A 17,550-nucleotide genomic window follows, 5' to 3' on the forward strand; every position below is an offset into this window, starting at 1 on the left:
AAACATAAATTATAAATAAAGACGTAATAGCGTTGCTTTTAATGCTAAAATTATAATTTCTTTGCATAGATAGAGTATGTTGCGTGTGCGGGTGATTTTCAAGCGCTTATAAATTATATCGTGCATATAGACACATTGTGTCGTGTGTGGGCGCCTTAAGCAGTTCGGGGTGAAAAGTTTGGAATTGTAAAATAGCAACAAATAAACGAAACACTGTCGCTCGCTCGTGTGTGCAATAAATATGTTAATATTTATAATATAAATTATAAAAATATTAGTGTCAAAGTGCAACGCTGCTGGCAGCAGCAGAGCTGCAAAGCGTAGCAACAATTGTTTTGGCAAAGCGGTGAATTGGCCAAAGGAGAGTATAGATAGTGCGTGTATGAGCCAGAGCGAGAGAGAGAAAGAGTGAGGAAGGGGTTTACGTGTAATTGAATTAACTGAACTCACACAGTTTTTAAAAATGATATTTATACGTGATCCTTGCGGCATAGCCTGCCTCATAGTAACCTATGGAGCTGTGTTTTATGCCGACTATGTGGTTATGCGTTGGATTATATTGACAACAATGCCTGTTAGGTGAGTCTCATCCACGCCAGTTGCAACTCTTGTTAATTTTTATTGTTTTTTTTTACAGCATTTGGGCGCCCATACATGTGGTGCTCTTCAATACGGTTGTCTTTCTGCTGGGCATGTCACATCTAAAAGCTGTCTTCTCAGATCCTGGCATCGTGCCCTTGCCAGCCAATCGCTTGGACTTCTCCGACCTGCATACAACCAACAGCAACAGCAATAAGCCGAGCAACGGGCACAGCAACGAGTGGACTGTGTGCACGCGTTGCGAGACTTATAGGCCGCCCCGAGCACATCATTGTAGAATCTGCAAACGTTGCATACGCCGCATGGATCACCATTGTCCATGGATAAACAATTGTGTGGGTGAACGCAATCAGAAATACTTCCTACAGTTTCTTGTCTATGTGGGAGTGCTATCTCTTTACTCTGTGGGGCTAATACTTGGCTCCTGGGTATCGCCATGCACCGAGTGCAGCCAGAATGTGATTGAATCTCAGCTGCGGATGTGAGTGTCCTTAATACAATCGAGTAGTATTGCTAATTTCTTACGCACTTTATCTGCCCTTAGGATTCACTCGGTTATATTGCTGCTAGAGTCGGCGCTCTTTGGACTGTTTGTCACGGCTATTATGGTGGATCAGCTGCATGCTATACTCTATGATGAGACAGCCGTGGAGGCGATACAGCAGAAGGGCGCCTATAGACCCAATCGTCGTAAGTATCAGCTCTTGGCGGATGTTTTTGGACGTGGTCATCCAGCGCTCTGGCTGCTTCCCTGCGCCAATTTGAATCACAATGCGCGCTACTATGATACGCCGCTGCTCAGTCATGATGTTTAGAATTATATATCCATGTATATTTTTTGTCCATTGAATTTTGCTTTATAGGTTAATAATATTGTCAATGTCAAGACAGTTTACCTTAAAATGCAAATGCAAATTCGCATTGTTTATGTTTATTACATGCAATAATTCCAATTCGCAATCAATGCTTTAATTTTGTTAATCGATATACTCAACAGCAACTCAATATTTTTTTACCGCAAATCAAAAAGCAGATATTTAGCTATAAAAACTATATACATACATATATATTGATAAACATTAAGGCACCAATCAGTCATACCAAACGTAATTATATGTAATATCATTTGTATTAATGTCATAGGTTTTTATTGTAAACATACTTCATTTTCATGTTTGTAATTATTTATTAGCTGACATGCTGGCAGTAAAAATATTTTTAATCAATTGTACCATACATATATACTTATGGAGCTCTATATAGTATAATTGTCATTCCAGCACTATGAGCAGACTCTTAACTGACAAAAACCAAGCCTTAAATATGCAATTACTACCATTGTAAATCCAAGTATCATCCAAAAAAGTAATGAGTTTTAAGCCAATTGTTTAATTGTCAACAATTTTAAGCATAGTTTTCAATAAAAACTAACTAAGTACACCAAACACCAGTCTACAATGCAAATTTGAAATTTGCCGCCAATTATCGATACGTTTATAATTTGGTCCTATGTTAGTACTGCCACCTTTTAAAATGAATTTAATTCAAACCTTGACCTTAGTCCAGTTCAGTGCCCAATCCTTCCACGCTGACGGAAAGCTGCTTTAGCGCCTGGCTAGCTACACCGCATAGAATACCCTCCTGCGACGTCTCATCCTCATGCCGCAAGATCTCTACGCATTCCTTGAGCAGATCGATAGCTTCCACCAGATGCGTGCGCAACTCGGAGCCGCTCAGCCGACTGGCAATGAAGCCACTCTTGGCCAGCAGCACGAGCGGCACATGTAGCTCGTAGAGATGCATGGCGCGTGCACGACTCTGGCCCGGTTCGAACACATTCAGCACGGCCAGCACTTCGCGGCAGAGCTCCACTTTTCGTGCCAACTGCTGATCCGTCAACTGGGCCATCTCATAGCCTTGCACACGTCCATACAGCTCCACAAGCAGCTGGCGCAGACTTGTAGCCAGATAATGCGCTGGATGCAGCAGAGATTTGTACTTGCGTAGCAGACGTTCCGCCTCCTCCAGACGCTTAGAGCCCTGCTCCAAGGCTTGCACTTGTCCAATTTCCGCCTGCAGTGCCTTGATCAGCTGTTGGACTTCCTCGTTGCTGGTGCTGTGACCGCAAGCACGACAATGCCAGCTGCTGTCTTTGTCTGCAAGAGAAATATGAGCATGAGTTGCTGAAGCTGATCAGGATTAGCTATATACCGGTGGGTAGCTTGGGCAACAGCCAGCCCTCAGTGCACTGTCCACACTTGAGACTGGAAAAGTGCGTCTGCAGCTCCGTGGCGTCCAGGCAACGCTCACACTGACACTGAAAGAACTTTCCCTCCAACAAATGTGATTGCCGCTGCGCTGTTCCGTCCAAGGTGTAGGTGTAGCTATGTCGCAATTGCTCACCGGCTGCCAAATCCACCATAGCATGCAAACGTATTCTAAAAGAAAGAAATATAAGTACTTGGCGTATGCCCAGCTGGTAAGCTCACTTGAATCCCTCGCTGGGATGGATGCTTCTCGCCGTATTGGGCACGCAGCTGTGTGCAAGGATTCCTGTATACGGATATAGACAACGCAACGGATAGCCTTGTGTGGTGCGTGCCTCAAACGCATTCACTTCCAGTATGCCCACCACCTGCATGATGAGCTCCTCACTAAATCTCTCAGCTAGGCGGCAAGGTCCACGCAGATATTGCGCTATATTCACACGATCCGCATGCCAGAGCTCTGAGTTCTCACGCCGGGCCTGATCATGGTGCTCCATAGGCGCCACTTCATTGTCCCAACGCGTTGGCTGCAGCTCCTTGGCCAACAGCACTCTGCAAAATGCAAGAGAGGATTAGATAGGATTTTGATTAGCTTGCGATGTACACCTTAAGGGCATAATGCAGTCCAGCTGTGGACAGTACCATGTGCCTTCGGGCAGTTCATAGAAACGCGTCTGTTTTAGCACTGCGCACTCCAGTTGCGCATGCTGATGCACTGCGCCAACTGCATCACAATCCTCACACAAAGGCCAGCCGCAATTTGAGCAGCGTTCTTGCACGTTCGGTTGGTAGCAGCCCAAGCAGAGCAATCCACCATTACATTTGGGTCCAGTGGCCAAAGGCAGCTTCTCTACCAGCAGCTCACCCTTCCGCACATCATCCTGCGACACCAGATAGCGTCCAAGACGCTTGCTCCACTTGACAGCCGTACGCCGTGTTGTCATCGTTATGAGTGAACCCAGGCGTCATCAGTATGCCATAAATAATTGTTGGCACCCAACCAAAATCTTACATTTTGACTACTGCCCCTCGTCTCCCCCGGTCCCCTACTAACCTCAATGGTGTTATGCAATCTAATTGTGGACAGACGCCATCATCGCTAACATTGCCGGCAAATGTGACACGCGCTGCCGCAAAAATCTCGCACTCGGCTAGATGATCGCTGGCGGCATCTTGAGCACAATTGCTACACAACGGCCAATCACACAGCTCGCAGCGATCCACCGAATCACCATCCTCGCCAAATTGCAGATATCGGTAGCAACCCAAGCAAACTATGCCGCTGTCCCGTTTTGGCCCATAGGCGAAGGGCAGTTCCTCTACCACAAGCTCGCCATGCTCTACTGCCTCTGTGGTAGCCAGGCAACGGCCGTATAGTGGATCGAACTCCAGACGCGCCTTCAGCATGATTTACACAGAGAAAGAGTGTTTGTATGTGAGCGTGAGAGTCTGTGCGTTAGCCAAGGGGGCGCGTCTATAAATAGTAAACAATTGTTTACACAAGCAGTAAATCAACGACACCTGCTTAAAAGATTAGTTGTAGCTGATTTATAAACACATTCACTCGTTTAAAAAAAAACCACTCAAATATCTGTTTTCAAGAATATTTAATAGTTCAAATTTAAAACGTTTTTCTTTATGAGAACTGCGTATCGATAATTGAGAGCATAGCGATATAATTTCGATAAAATTAGGTAAAGCAAAATAATCGGTGCATGTTCGTTATATGATTAATCGTGCCATCAGCAGTTTTCTCACATCACTATAATTCTAAACTACGTGTGTGTGTGGTCGTCTTGTTCCTGCGTTTCGCTTCACTTAAAATTTAAATAAAACTCATTAAAGTAAGTAAACATTAGCAAAAATTTAAGATAAAGTGTGCGACGTGCTTAACAACATAAAAAATGCAATAAAACACTAAAGCTTAGGTGTTTAGCGTTCAAAGTGATTTCATAACCTCGAAACGAAAAATTTTGCAAGAGGCCATCTCGCTCACACGCACATGAATGATTTTCGGGGTTGATAGGGCACAGCATGCTTAAGCTATGTTAAGTGAAATGTTTTAAACAATAATTAAAAGATAAATGTTTTGCGCACCCATAATTAATTAATGCAAGAGCCAACAGATAAGAGACACTCACATGCAAGGAGTTAAAGGCGGGACATGGATTTTTTATCTTTAGCACAGTGGGACCAAGCCGCCGGCTGTTGCGTAACAGTTGCTTGTGCTGCTATAGAAATTTGTTTTGATTAAATTATCTTTTGCCTTTATCAACATATGCATCTGTGTCTGCATAGCTTTAACTGTTTTATTTTTTTTTTTTTTTATCAATTTGCGCTGCTTTTGCTTTATTATTGTTTTGTTTGCATTTTCAATTGCTGGTCATGTGAGGTGCCTTTTTAAATGTAACAGCTGACGTCATAAAAGAAAATCAATAGCTCAATAGCTTTCACATCTTTTCGTTTATAACTGCAATTATTTTTTACCTGAGCCCGTTAGGTATTTATTGCATAACTACATGAGACACGCATAATGTGAACATTTTTAAGGGAGGGTGTGTGTGTGTGTGTCAAGGTCACAGATTTTTGTCTCCCCTGTTGATGTATAACCTGTATCTATGAATTCTCCATGCAATTCGCTTTGGTTACATCACATCTAGAACATGTGTCTGGGCTCATGTGCAAAATTTCATAGTTTTCTTTTGTTGTAAATCATTTCCGTGCCGTTTTGGCGTCTGTCCAATGACTATCATAATAGTTTTCATAATTGAGAGCACACCGAGCGTCATACACTGTAGCCAGCTGTCTTTGTCAGCAAAGCATACCATGGGGCTAATGAATATTTGTTTTTCTTTTAGTTTCATAGTTTCAACATTTAAAAAAAAAATTACTTGTTACTCTGTCGTTAGCGATAGTCATTTGCTCCATAGTACGTTGCCGTACGGTAGCCGCATGTGCATACATACATATGTACATCTGTGTGTGTGAGTGGTCAATGAACGCATTAGCAATTAAATAGAAACGTTGCACAGTAGGCTCAGTCATAGTGGGAATACAAATTGTTAATTGTTATAAAAATTATTAATTTATTTGAAATGCAAGTAGATCCACATAAGTACTGGTCTTTTAGATTGCTTAGCGAGCATCTAACGCAGCGTAAGGTGGGCTATGTTTAGTCAAATGTAGATATGTTCAATAGACTTTGCCACAAGGTGCGTCATTGCGATCTTTCTCGCGCTCACAAAACGAACGTTGACCCGGCAGACAACAGACAAACAGAGAGGAAGAGAGAGAGAGAGCGCGCGCAAGAGAGCGAGAGTGAGAGTATTTGCATTTAGTTTAGCCAAATGTGGTAAATTGACATTTAGCCAAGGGATAAAATACTATTTTGGTTAGCCTAAAGATAGCTGGAGCATATTTTATCGCTGACTAGCAAAATTACACCAGCTTTAGAATTCATTGCATTTGTTATAGCTGTAGATAAGATAAGATATTGGCACAACATATAAAGTAGTTGGCCAGCATTTATATTTATTCAAACATTTGATTTACAGATGGCACCTCCATCGTACAGCGATTTGGGCAAGCAGGCTCGCGACATCTTCAGCAAAGGCTACAACTTTGGCCTGTGGAAGCTGGATCTGAAGACCAAGACCTCGTCGGGTATTGAGTTCAACACAGCTGGTCACTCGAACCAGGAGTCTGGCAAGGTCTTTGGCTCGCTGGAGACCAAGTACAAGGTCAAGGACTATGGCCTCACTCTTACCGAGAAATGGAACACAGACAACACTCTCTTCACCGAGGTGGCTGTGCAGGATCAGATGCTCGAGGGCTTGAAGCTGTCGCTTGAGGGTAACTTTGCCCCACAGTCTGGCAACAAGAGCGGCAAGTTCAAGGTCGCCTATGGCCATGAGAATGTCAAGGCCGATTCCGATGTCAACATTGATCTGAAGGGTCCATTGATCAATGCATCGGCTGTGTTGGGCTACCAGGGCTGGTTGGCCGGTTACCAGACCGCCTTCGATACACAGCAGTCCAAGATGACCACCAACAACTTTGCCCTTGGCTATTCCACCAAGGACTTTGTTCTGCACACAGCTGTGTAAGTAATATGGTTACCAAAAAATCGCATTCAGAGCTAACAATCTCTTATTTACTTTGCAGCAATGATGGCCAGGAGTTCAGCGGCTCTATCTTCCAGAGAACTTCCGATAAACTGGATGTGGGCGTTCAACTGTCGTGGGCCAGCGGCACCAGCAACACCAAGTTCGCCATTGGCGCTAAATATCAACTGGATGATGATGCCAGCGTGCGCGCTAAGGTGAACAATGCCAGCCAGGTTGGCTTGGGCTACCAACAGAAGCTGCGTGACGGCATCACCTTGACCCTCTCCACGCTGGTCGATGGCAAGAACTTCAATGCCGGTGGCCACAAGATCGGCGTTGGCCTCGAGTTGGAAGCCTAAACTAGATGTTAACAAGCTGAAAATGCGCTGCCAGCAATTTGCAAAAGATTAACAACACCAGTACTAAAATCAACAATATTAACTAATTGCAAAGTGTAACAACAACAAGAGCAACAAATACACAGTAATAATAACAATTACACACAAGAATCTTCATGTTTAGCAATGCATTTGCCAACAAAGCGGCTCAAAATGTATCAATGAACTTGCTTTCGATCTGTCGGTCTATCGAACAACGGTCTACATACACACACACATACACATTTCAAGCAAGTAAGCCTAATCCGTGTACCGAGTAGTTTTGTTTAGTATATTACATAGCTAAAGTAAAATACAATTAATTGTTGGCAAAAAGTGAAAAAAAAAAAACAAACAAACAAATACATAATTTACCTATTAAAAACTAAGTAACGCAAGTTATTTCTTTGCACAATCCACCATCTTTGCCCTATCCCCTCTTCAAGTGAGTAGATCAGTCGATGCAAAGCCAGCTACTCTTGTGCATTTACAAATAAACTTAAATAAAGTACATATTCCACAAGCGTTTCATAACCAAAAAAAAGAGTAAAGAAGGGAACGGGATTTCAACTTTTGCGGATTTGTTGATGACAGTCCTGAACAATTGTCCTGTATGTAGTTCCAAGCATATATATATCATCTATTAATCAGTCAGCTCAAACATATACAAATTTATTTTTTAAGCTCTTTTCAAATTTGAGTATTTTTTTGAATTCGAAGTTCAAGTATTGCTCAAATGATATTCACCGGATTACGGGAGAAAGCCGAATTAGCATATCGAAATAATTGAAATTGTACTCTGCCAATTCGTAATATCTTTTGGAACTTTTAGTGGAAGGCTTTGTTGTCTGCCTCAGCATACTGTGCATTTATTTTCAGACAGTTTATAAAGGTATTCCGACTGAGTAAATCATATTCTCACAAATTCTGGTGATACAACACAACTGTATTAAATTAAAAATTCCCAAACCGTATAATTGCTTCGAAGTCTATAAACTATTTATTTTGCCCACAATGGTACCGCCACCATATGTCGATTTGGGTAAATTAGCCCGCGATCTATTTAAGCGTGGCTACCATCCGGGACTATGGCAACTAGATTGCAGAACAATGACCAATTCGGGCATTGAGTTCTTTACCACAGGCTTTGCCAGCCAGGATGCCAGCAAGGTGATGGGCTCACTCCAAAGCAAGTATAAGGTGGAGGACTATGGCCTAACGCTAACTGAACGCTGGAATACGGATAACTTGCTCTATGGAGAAATAATGCAACGCGAAAAGCTTGCAGAGGGTTTAATGCTGGCGCTGGAAGGAAAATTCCAACCATCCTCCGGGTAAAACTACAAGCTACACTTCTCTTCCCATAGATCTGTTAAAAAAGTATTTTCATGTTTAGCGACAAGAGCGGCAAATTCAAGTTTGGCTATGGCAAGGAGAGCTTCCACTTGCAGGGCGATGTGGAAATTGCTTCGTCACCTCCAATAAATCTATCCTTGGTGTTGGCGCACAATGAGTTTCTAGCTGGCGTCGGCATAGATTTCAAAACGAGCGATAACGATGTTGGCTGGAAAGCCGCCTTGGGCTGGAAAAACGAAAGCACTGTACTACATGCTGAAACGTAAATTATAGCCTAACAAATTCTCGATAGTGATATTTATTAATTTGTATAAATTGCAGCAAGAATGCCGATGCCTTTTTGTTTTCTGTGTTCCACAAAGCTAGCGATAAGATTGATGCTGCTGCGGAGATTGTTAAAGCGGCTGGTGGCGCTGGCGGTGGCGGTGTCGAAGGTGGAGAGCAGCAGGAAGCCCCCGCTGGCGGCGGTGATTGGACATTTGGTGTTGGCATGATCTATCATCTGGATGGAGATGCGCTTATACGTGCCAAGGTGAATAGCAATGTCGAAATTGGCCTGGGCTATGAGCAGAAGCTGCGCGAGGGCATTACCATGTCCATATCGACGGTACTTGAGGGTAAAAATCTGAGCGATGGCAATCACAAATTCGGTGTCGGTCTCGCTTTGGAGTGTTAACAGAAACGGTAGTAAAACAGTTGTCCCTATCGCCACAAAATCATCCGCTAGAGTGTCCCAAGATCTATTTATCAATATTCTGGAGTGCGTTGTATTTTTTCCTTGATTTTTGCATTGTTATTATTATATATTGTTGGTTTGAGATGTATATAAGTACGCATATTATAAAAGTAGATTATAAAGATGATGGCTAAAGATTGTATTTTCTATTTGTAGTTTTAAATTCAAACTAAGTAGGCATATATATTGTTAATAACTCTAGTAAGCTGAAATAGCTTTCGAATTTGTAAAAAATCAAGTTTGATCTTGAAACAAAAAAAAAAAAAAAAAAAAAATTTTACTGCTTTCTTTTACACATCTAAAATTTTACAGTTAAGGAAAAAATTTAAAAAAATTATGTCTCGCCGTAATACTCGATTTTCGCGCTTTGGTAGTGTGTTTCGCAAAAGAAGACGGGAAGGTGCGGAGGACGATACCGATGATACCGACGAATCCGGTGAATCGGAAAATCAAGGCAATGAAAGTGGGGAACCTGCGTATACCGAGGAAGAGGAGGTGATGCCGCCACCCTTATTAGAGGGCGAAATGCCAACATTTTTTCACATTGGCATTTTGGCCAAGGAGTGTTTGATACACGGCTACAAGATTGGGGCTTGGCATTTGAGCACCTTGAGCAAGACTAACAAGGACATTGATTTATCTAGCTTTGCCCGTGCCAAACCAGATTGCGATACTATATTAGGCGGCATTGGCACACGGTATAAGCTTGGTCCTCTGTTCCTTACGCACGATTGGCAAACGGACAACATTGTTGGCACCAAAGTGGGAATATTAAACAAAGCCGCCGGCGGTCAAATCTTGGCGCTGCTACGTGGCTCCTACGGCATTGATAATGAGTAAGTAATATTTACATTTGATTTTAAATTTAAATACAACACCTTTTAATTTGCTTAGTGATGGCTTCAAGCTGGAGGGTCGCTTCGGTTTTGAGCGTTCGCCTCTTAAAACGGAGATAATTGCGCCTATTTATAATCTACCCAAGTTAATGGGTTACGTATTGGCGCAGCCCCTGGACAATTGGGTGCTTGCCTATCGCGCTGTCTATGATGTGGACAACATGGGCTTTGATAAGCATGCGGTTTGCGTGGGGTACACCAATGGTGATACTGAAGTAGGCCTCAAATAGTAAGTTTAAATTAAAACTCGGCTATCGATAAAGAGCGTTACATATTTTGATCTTTCTAGCGAGAATTTTCAAGACTTGCGCGGCTCCTTATTCCAGAGACTGGGCGAAAAGTGGGCAGTGGCCTTGAAAGCAAATCTCTATGGTGAAGGGGAAAAGAAGTTTGCTGTTGGCGGTCAGTACCGAATCAATGATACCGCTCTTGTTAAGGCCAAAATACGCCAGGATTGCCATTTCGGCCTGGTGTATCAAATCAAATTGGCTATGAGCACAGAGATTCTATATCATTTTGGTTTCAATGCCAAGGATCCCATTAACGGTCCGCACAAGCTTGGTGTGTCCTGGAATTTTAAGGGCTAGAGATTCTGACTAATGTAAATTATAATGTGAAAGCTTTAATAGTATAAAACAAAATCAAATTTCATAAATATAAGTCTCAATTCTTAGCTTGATTCTCCTTGCCTCGTTCTAGCTGCGCGGCACGCTTGGTCATGCCATCTTTGATCCAACCATTTGTCATAACATCCACCAAGGTGATGCGTCCAGACTGACGCAGTAGCTAAAAAATAATTTACTTATTAACAAATTCAGTCTAGAGTTAATTTAAAGCTTACGCCTCCAATGAGATCCTTGCTGCCTGGCGAAAGGTGCGATGGATAGTGTACTTCAAGACGCTTGATCTTGGCATAAGTCTTTTCTGTTGAATCCGACTCAAATGGTGGATTACCCACGAGGAACTCATAGCAAAGTATACCCAGACACCATTGGTCCACGCTGTCATCATAGGCTGTGCCTTCGACCATCTCTGGCGGCAAATAATCCAGAGTGCCGCACATAGTCTTGCGCTTATTGTTGGGCGTATGAGCCGACCAGCCAAAGTCAGCAAGCTTGAGATCATCCGTACTGGTTAGAAGTATATTCTCAGGCTTCAGATCGCGATGAATAACATTGTTCAAATGACAATAGTTGAGGGCATTCGCTACTTGATAAGTATACTTCGCTGCACGCGGCTCGTCAAAGCGATGATTGGGTGCATTGCGCAGATGCTTGTATAGCTCACCCTCGGAGGCAATCTCCAGCGCCAGATATATGCGAGATTCATCATGGAACCAGGTCAGCAGACGTAAAATGTTTGGATGCTTTAGGCGTGATTGTATCTCAATCTCGCGCAGCACTTGCCGCTGCACATTACCCTGGCGCAGCTCGTTCTTGAAGAGCACCTTCATGGCCACCATGTAGTGCGAGTGGCGCTCTCGCGCTAAATAAACGCGTCCAAATTTACCTCGTCCAAGCGGTGCACCACACTCAAAGTCTCGTGTTGACCACTCGTAACTGGTAAACATGTTTAATAACTATTTAAATTTAGTAAAAATAATATTACTTACGGTTTGCCATACGCATCATGGGACATCATTTTGAGGCACATTTGCTTCACAGGCTCCTGATGCTCCTCGGGCACATCCTTTAGCAATTCTGGCAAATCATGGCGATTGGCATGCTTTTTAGCCAGGTGAGCCATGTCTAACTTTATGTAATATTATTTAAATTTAATAAGTTGTTATTTTTTTTAGAGACGCCGTAACTTGCGCGTTTTTTTTTAAATACACAAGGAAACTCGATACATTTATTTTGTACTCATTCACTGTTAAGTGTGACCGCTTGAGAATAATTGGTATTTTTTTTAGCACACAACTGTTGGGCACATTGATTTAAATGTCAAGTCAGCTGTCTTTGTCGCACATGAAAAAAAGTATCACGCATTTGCGAGACGTGAATTTTAATTTCGTTTTTTGTGTGATTAAAAAGCAAGAGAAAATTTATTTACCATATGTGTAGCATGTTACCAGTTTGTGTGCAAGTGTATTACTTATGTGGGTGCAGTTTTTAGAGCGCTATTGTAAAACTACAATTAACTAGGCCAGTTAACTTTGAGTGTAAGAAAAAATTCAAAATGGCGTCGCAGTCTCATGCATGCTGATTATTAATTCTATATGTAAAAATTCTACTTGCAGTGCAGTGAACAACGTTTGCGAGCAATTATATAAAAAAAAGGTAAGTTCCAAAAAGGTTAAGGTGCTCCCACTGAAGCGTACGTAGGCATTACGATTTATACTATGTCCGATGCGATGAGCGCACCGCCGCCATTAATACCTCAACTACAAGAAATGCAGCAGCAGCAACAACAACACCAGGCAGCCAACTCTGCCGCAGCGCAGCAATGGAACAACTATGCTTGGTGGCAACAATATGGAAATAATGCTGCCGCCTATCAGCAGCAATATTATCAATATTATATGCGCTGTCAGCAACAACAACAGCAGCAGGTAACTTCAACGATTACTTCAACGAATGCTCCGCCAGGTTTTAGCAATGCGCTGGCTCCGCCACCACTGCCTACAGCGGCGCCACCACCGCCGCCGCCACCAGCTGTGAATAAAAATCAACAGCAACATCAAATGCAGCAGCAGCAGCAACAACAGCAGAAAAATTTTGGAGGCATACGTTTCAATTTAAATTTTAATCAGAAACGCTTGGGCACTGCGCCTAATCCGCTTCAGCTGCAGCAGCAACAACAACAACAGCAGCAGCAGCAGCAGCAGCAGCAACAACAACAACAACAACAACAACAACAACAACTTCAACAGCAACAACAACATCAACAGCAGCAGCAGCAACAACAGCATCAAATACAAACCATGCAACAAATGCAACATTACAATAACAATGCCAACAATAACAAAAAGAAGCGCAAGCGCAACAATAAAAACAATATGAACAACAATTTTAACAAACAACAACAGCAACAACAACAGCAGCAGCAGCAGATGCAACAAGCTGCGTCACCTAGTTATCCAACGGTGGGCATGTCTAGTAATCCTTTTGGTATGCAGCCAGTTCCACAAGTGCCAGATTTGAGCAAGCCGCCACCACCGCTTCCTAATGCAACTGCAGTGGCACCGCCACCGCCTCTCATCGAAGCCACGTCCACGCCTGTGGCCAATTCCACATCCTCCCCCTTTAAACGTCCCAGTAGTGGCTTCCAAATGGCCTCCACCGATTGGTCAGACTCTTTGAACAATTACGTTGCGCGGTGTTATTCCAAGTGCACCACAGACTTGGACAAGGATCAAATTGAGATTTGTCTAAAGGGCAAAATAATGGCTGCTGCCAGTCGCAATGAGCTGTGGACACGTGATTGGGACAATGAGCCTATGCCCACTGTGCACAGTGAACGCGATGGTATCGAGGTGGTGCTCAGCAAGGTGACACCAACGCAGCCACAACGTAGCAACTACTTTAACAAAAAGCAACAACAACAGCAGCAGCAGCAACAGCCACAACCACAACAACAACAGAAGCAAAAGTTGGCAAATGGGCAGTTTAAGCAAAAGAATAATGCCTTTAATAAATTTGGAAATGGTCAGCAATACTCCAGAAGTCGATCGCGGTAAGTTAAAGCCATTTAATATAGTTAAAAAACCATCTCAACTTAAATGTGTATTTTCACGCTTTACAGTTCACCCTCGTCCACATCGTCGACTTCGAAATATAGCAATAACAACAAAAAGCGTTATACGCGCTCCCGTTCCCCTTCACACTCTCGTTCACGTTCGCACTCACGCTCACGCTCCCGTTCGCGCTCGCGTTCGCGCAGCAGTAGCGTCAGTCCGCCGGCACGCAAGATACAACGCAAGACAGGTTCCCAAGACACTTTGGCCAGCGATTATATACCACTGAATCCAAACTTGTCCAAGAAGCAACAGAAAATGCTAATGAAGCGCAATAAGCGCGCTGCAGCAATCGCTGCCGCAGGTGGCGCAACTGGTGCAGCCGCTGGTGGTAACAGAAAGAAGACGCCACATTTCTTTGCAGCGTCGTCGGTGGGCGGCGCCGTTGTTGATGACACAGCGCGCTTGCAACAGCGTGCGGCACGTTTCTCACAGTCGGGCAGCAGCTCGACTAAGAAATCTGTCGTCGCCATTGCAAGCTCCCCGTTCGGTCTCACCACGGCCAAGCATAAGAAGAAATTTGGCAACGCGTCGCGTTCAATGTTCTATGAGGATGATGGAAGCGCGGGCGCGTCGGGAATAGATTTACTCAATTTACATATTGTAGGGACATGTAGGGATCTCGAAAAGTCTTTTCTGCGCCTAACTAAGGCGCCCTCTGCATTCGAAGTGCGACCAGCCGATGTGCTTGTCCATTCGCTTGCCAACGTCAAGAGCAAATGGCTGAACAATCAGGATTATCACTATGCGTGTGATCAGTTGAAGTCCATACGTCAGGACTTAACGGTGCGTACACACATATCTTATTTTGTAACAAATTTAATTAAGTTTTATTTGTAACAGGTGCAAGGTATTCGCGATAAATTCACAGTTGATGTTTATGAGACACATGCACGCATTGCAATGGAAAAGGGCGATCATGAGGAGTTCAATCAATGCCAGACACAACTAAAGATGCTTTACCTAGAGCTGGGAAACAGTAGCAATTCCCTTGAGTTTACCGCCTATCGCATTATTTATTATATTTTTACAAAGAATACCTTAGGTATGTTCGTTTCTATTTCTTAGCGAGCTTTACTTGTAAACATTATTTAATATACTTTCGTTTCTTTTATAGACATCACCACTGTCTTGCGTTCGATTACAACTGATCAGCGCGAGAATCCAGCGATTGCGCATGCTCTAGAATTTCGTTCGGCCTGGTCGCTGGGCAACTATTGCAAGCTGTTTGCTTTATATAAGACGGCGCCGCTCATGTCCGGGCACATGATTGAATGGTTCTTGGAGCGCGAACGCAAGGCGGCACTGCGCATTATTATTAAATCGTAAGTGCTTGTCATATATGCAAGTCGAATTTATTTATTAATTGCTCTTCTTCTTTATTGCAGCTATCGCCCCAACGTTAGCGTCGTTTATATTACAAATCTGTTGGCGTTTGAGAACGCTGCCAAGTGCAAAGAGTGGCTTGATACCTTCAGCTTGCCTTATGTCGCCGATGGCGCACAGATTGATTGTAAAAACGCTGCTGCCATTGCCATTTGAAGCTGAGGTGCCATGTCTATGTGTGAGCTTATCTTCATATTCAAAGGAGTATGCAAAGTGCTTGGCTTCATCAGTCGACGACGGCAAGCGCTTTTCACCAAAACCAATCAAACAAACTCAATACAGATGACCCAACTACACGATATCCGTTGCAGCGACGCTCAGTTCTCAGAGAGTGTTCCACGGTATCGTTGCGGCCAACTCTCTTTTTGTTTCCTCCACCCCTTCTCTAACTCGTGTCAGTTAAACGCTTAACTGATTTGCCTAGTGCGCGTGCCCCTGCGTTTAGCTTAGGATTCGTTTACAATGAACTTTAAAAACCTACTCTCAATGCTCGCTTGACCCCTCTCCTTTCCCACTTCACACTCAGTTTAAACAAACATCTGCAACAACAACAGCTGCAACAACTCATAAACAAAACAACAACAAGAAATCATCGGTTCATGTCACAGCTTAATGTTCAGCATTCATCATGGGATTCTTCCATCGATTCTGCGTTAATCAGACCTTAAAGGATTTCAATGAAACCGTCAGCATATGCTTAAAGTCACCAAGGACTCGGCAACGCACAGACAGAAGATTGTCAGCTAGAAAGAAAGTCCAAATGGAAATTTCCTCCACCATGAAGACACACATTTGGATCTATTTAGGAATCGACGTCATCACTTAAATAACTCTTCACTTAGGTTGAGGACCACTTATGATGCAGTCGTATAGCTTCAGGAAATGCTATTTTAGGTTCAACAAGGATTTGTGAAGCGCTTCAAGGAATTTAAGCAGCATCTATGGTTAAAATTGTTTTAGGTTCCAGCTCAAAACAAGGACTGCAATTGGAGTTTTCAACGAAACGACAACTTTATCCGCAGCTTCTAGTCAACCATCTAATGGATTTTTCTATAAAAAGGATAAGCTGCATTTCTTTGGATGAAATTTCTACAACAGACTTCAATGTGATTTTAGCTAAATGCAAATGTGATTTTAGCTCGGACAACGAAACTTTTTTGCACAGAGTTAGCTGTAACACAAATTCGGCATAACTGCAAAATAAGTTTCATTATAATGCTTTACCTCAGCAAGTCCTTCCGATTTAATCTAAAATGTGGGTTTTCGAATCTTACAAATGAAAGCTGAAAACTGAACTGAAGTGCAATGTGATGAAAATTTGAACTGTGTATGAACTTTCAAAATGCAAACTCTAAAAAAGAAATTCTAAATAATATTACAACTAAATATAATCACAAACTAACACAATATAATAATCTAACACGATTAATACACAAGCTTAAACGGAGACCTCAGACAGAGATACTGCGAGTTACGCCGGAAAACGTGTATTTTCTTTTCTATTTTTCCTTCCTCCCCTTTACCCCATACAATTTTTACTTTTACTTAATTATTTTCTCTTTTTGTAAAATAATTTTAAGTATTAGCCTTAATGTTTATGTTATTTGTTTAAATTATTGAAAAACGGCTATATACTAATGTCTTGTCTCTCTATTATATATATACCTGTATATAAACAACAATACCAACCAACCAATGCAACCAACCACAAGCAACAAGCGCCTTCTGGAGAGATCCACAACAGTAGCAACAACAACAACAACAACAAAAGCTCCAACCACAAGTCTTCAGGGGCGTCCACAACTTATGTCTTCATGTCAGATGACGCCACCACAAGCTTTGCCGGACTTGTAAGCTCTTCCAATTTTAAATTGTCGCTAACTAAGAACTAAAAGAACATTCATTGAACTTTTGTAATGAATGAATTCTTCAAAAATTTAAGCAATTTTAACAAATTGGCTAATCAAATAATAGATTTGTCAGGTTGATTGAAATAGGGATTATTAATATTATATACATAATTGCATAGGTTATTTTTAAGAACAATAACTATTTTCTGTTGTTGTATATTTAGATTAAGTTAACTTGTT

At 42.4% G+C, this 17,550-nt stretch overlaps 7 protein-coding genes across 7 annotated transcripts; 5 read left to right on the plus strand and 2 right to left on the minus strand.

The window, feature by feature from the left end:
• The first annotated feature begins 463 nt into the window (after positions 1-463).
• Positions 464-1,876, plus strand: LOC108607589 (palmitoyltransferase ZDHHC3). The gene is made up of 3 exons (XM_017998489.2): positions 464-579; positions 638-1,081; positions 1,145-1,876. The coding sequence occupies exons 1-3, from the start codon at positions 464-466 to the stop codon at positions 1,413-1,415; spliced, it is 831 nt and encodes a 276-aa protein (XP_017853978.1). The 3' UTR covers positions 1,416-1,876.
• Positions 1,877-1,969: 93 nt separating this feature from the next.
• LOC108607585 (SET domain-containing protein SmydA-8) lies at positions 1,970-4,409 on the minus strand. Its single transcript, XM_017998485.2, has 4 exons — positions 3,922-4,409; positions 3,090-3,419; positions 2,812-3,038; positions 1,970-2,756 (listed from the first exon to the last, which is right to left on the minus strand). Exons 1-4 carry the CDS (start codon positions 4,272-4,274, stop codon positions 2,158-2,160), a joined length of 1,509 nt encoding a protein of 502 aa, XP_017853974.1. The 5' UTR covers positions 4,275-4,409; the 3' UTR covers positions 1,970-2,157.
• A 198-nt stretch (positions 4,410-4,607) lies between these two features.
• On the plus strand, positions 4,608-7,701 carry LOC108607588 (voltage-dependent anion-selective channel). Its single transcript, XM_017998488.1, has 3 exons — positions 4,608-4,711; positions 6,422-6,969; positions 7,032-7,701. The coding sequence occupies exons 2-3, from the start codon at positions 6,422-6,424 to the stop codon at positions 7,330-7,332; spliced, it is 849 nt and encodes a 282-aa protein (XP_017853977.1). The 5' UTR covers positions 4,608-4,711; the 3' UTR covers positions 7,333-7,701.
• Positions 7,702-8,261: 560 nt separating this feature from the next.
• LOC108607587 (voltage-dependent anion-selective channel) lies at positions 8,262-9,569 on the plus strand. The gene is made up of 3 exons (XM_017998487.1): positions 8,262-8,684; positions 8,747-8,968; positions 9,028-9,569. The coding sequence occupies exons 1-3, from the start codon at positions 8,365-8,367 to the stop codon at positions 9,380-9,382; spliced, it is 897 nt and encodes a 298-aa protein (XP_017853976.1). The 5' UTR covers positions 8,262-8,364; the 3' UTR covers positions 9,383-9,569.
• A 149-nt stretch (positions 9,570-9,718) lies between these two features.
• Positions 9,719-10,987, plus strand: LOC108598353 (voltage-dependent anion-selective channel). Its single transcript, XM_017984974.2, has 3 exons — positions 9,719-10,278; positions 10,337-10,567; positions 10,628-10,987. The coding sequence occupies exons 1-3, from the start codon at positions 9,779-9,781 to the stop codon at positions 10,923-10,925; spliced, it is 1,029 nt and encodes a 342-aa protein (XP_017840463.1). The 5' UTR covers positions 9,719-9,778; the 3' UTR covers positions 10,926-10,987.
• LOC108598362 (aurora kinase B) lies at positions 10,945-12,108 on the minus strand. The gene is made up of 3 exons (XM_017984986.1): positions 11,951-12,108; positions 11,180-11,897; positions 10,945-11,124 (listed from the first exon to the last, which is right to left on the minus strand). Exons 1-3 carry the CDS (start codon positions 12,082-12,084, stop codon positions 11,002-11,004), a joined length of 975 nt encoding a protein of 324 aa, XP_017840475.1. The 5' UTR covers positions 12,085-12,108; the 3' UTR covers positions 10,945-11,001.
• A 184-nt stretch (positions 12,109-12,292) lies between these two features.
• On the plus strand, positions 12,293-17,011 carry LOC108608306 (leukocyte receptor cluster member 8 homolog). The gene is made up of 7 exons (XM_017999634.2): positions 12,293-12,499; positions 12,578-13,170; positions 13,264-14,013; positions 14,083-14,860; positions 14,918-15,119; positions 15,192-15,399; positions 15,463-17,011. The coding sequence occupies exons 2-7, from the start codon at positions 12,680-12,682 to the stop codon at positions 15,614-15,616; spliced, it is 2,583 nt and encodes an 860-aa protein (XP_017855123.1). The 5' UTR covers positions 12,293-12,499; positions 12,578-12,679; the 3' UTR covers positions 15,617-17,011.
• The last annotated feature ends 539 nt before the right edge of the window (positions 17,012-17,550 follow it).

The sequence above is a fragment of the Drosophila busckii genome, chromosome 2L (assembly GCF_011750605.1).
Source record: "Drosophila busckii strain San Diego stock center, stock number 13000-0081.31 chromosome 2L, ASM1175060v1, whole genome shotgun sequence".
In the NCBI taxonomy this organism is placed as follows: domain Eukaryota; kingdom Metazoa; phylum Arthropoda; class Insecta; order Diptera; family Drosophilidae; genus Drosophila; species Drosophila busckii.

Coding starts and splice junctions, on each gene's coding strand:
- LOC108607589 (XM_017998489.2), top strand. CDS start 464: ATGATATTTATACGTGATCCTTGCGGCATAGCCTGCCTCATAGTAACC. Junction 580..637: donor TTGACAACAATGCCTGTTAG/GTGAGTCTCATC, acceptor TTTTTTTTACAG/CATTTGGGCGCCCATACATG. Junction 1,082..1,144: donor ATTGAATCTCAGCTGCGGAT/GTGAGTGTCCTT, acceptor ATCTGCCCTTAG/GATTCACTCGGTTATATTGC.
- LOC108607585 (XM_017998485.2), bottom strand. CDS start 4,274: ATGCTGAAGGCGCGTCTGGAGTTCGATCCACTATACGGCCGTTGCCTG. Junction 3,039..3,089: donor CATCCCAGCGAGGGATTCAA/GTGAGCTTACCA, acceptor TCTTTCTTTTAG/AATACGTTTGCATGCTATGG. Junction 2,757..2,811: donor GTTGCCCAAGCTACCCACCG/GTATATAGCTAA, acceptor TTTCTCTTGCAG/ACAAAGACAGCAGCTGGCAT.
- LOC108607588 (XM_017998488.1), top strand. CDS start 6,422: ATGGCACCTCCATCGTACAGCGATTTGGGCAAGCAGGCTCGCGACATC. Junction 6,970..7,031: donor TTTGTTCTGCACACAGCTGT/GTAAGTAATATG, acceptor TTTACTTTGCAG/CAATGATGGCCAGGAGTTCA.
- LOC108607587 (XM_017998487.1), top strand. CDS start 8,365: ATGGTACCGCCACCATATGTCGATTTGGGTAAATTAGCCCGCGATCTA. Junction 8,685..8,746: donor AAATTCCAACCATCCTCCGG/GTAAAACTACAA, acceptor TTTCATGTTTAG/CGACAAGAGCGGCAAATTCA. Junction 8,969..9,027: donor ACTGTACTACATGCTGAAAC/GTAAATTATAGC, acceptor TATAAATTGCAG/CAAGAATGCCGATGCCTTTT.
- LOC108598353 (XM_017984974.2), top strand. CDS start 9,779: ATGTCTCGCCGTAATACTCGATTTTCGCGCTTTGGTAGTGTGTTTCGC. Junction 10,279..10,336: donor TCCTACGGCATTGATAATGA/GTAAGTAATATT, acceptor TAATTTGCTTAG/TGATGGCTTCAAGCTGGAGG. Junction 10,568..10,627: donor ACTGAAGTAGGCCTCAAATA/GTAAGTTTAAAT, acceptor TGATCTTTCTAG/CGAGAATTTTCAAGACTTGC.
- LOC108598362 (XM_017984986.1), bottom strand. CDS start 12,084: ATGGCTCACCTGGCTAAAAAGCATGCCAATCGCCATGATTTGCCAGAA. Junction 11,898..11,950: donor CATGATGCGTATGGCAAACC/GTAAGTAATATT, acceptor CATGTTTACCAG/TTACGAGTGGTCAACACGAG. Junction 11,125..11,179: donor GCAAGGATCTCATTGGAGGC/GTAAGCTTTAAA, acceptor ATTATTTTTTAG/CTACTGCGTCAGTCTGGACG.
- LOC108608306 (XM_017999634.2), top strand. CDS start 12,680: ATGTCCGATGCGATGAGCGCACCGCCGCCATTAATACCTCAACTACAA. Junction 13,171..13,263: donor CAGCAGCAGCAGCAGCAGCA/ACAACAACAACA, acceptor AATACAAACCAT/GCAACAAATGCAACATTACA. Junction 15,400..15,462: donor CTGCGCATTATTATTAAATC/GTAAGTGCTTGT, acceptor TCTTTATTGCAG/CTATCGCCCCAACGTTAGCG.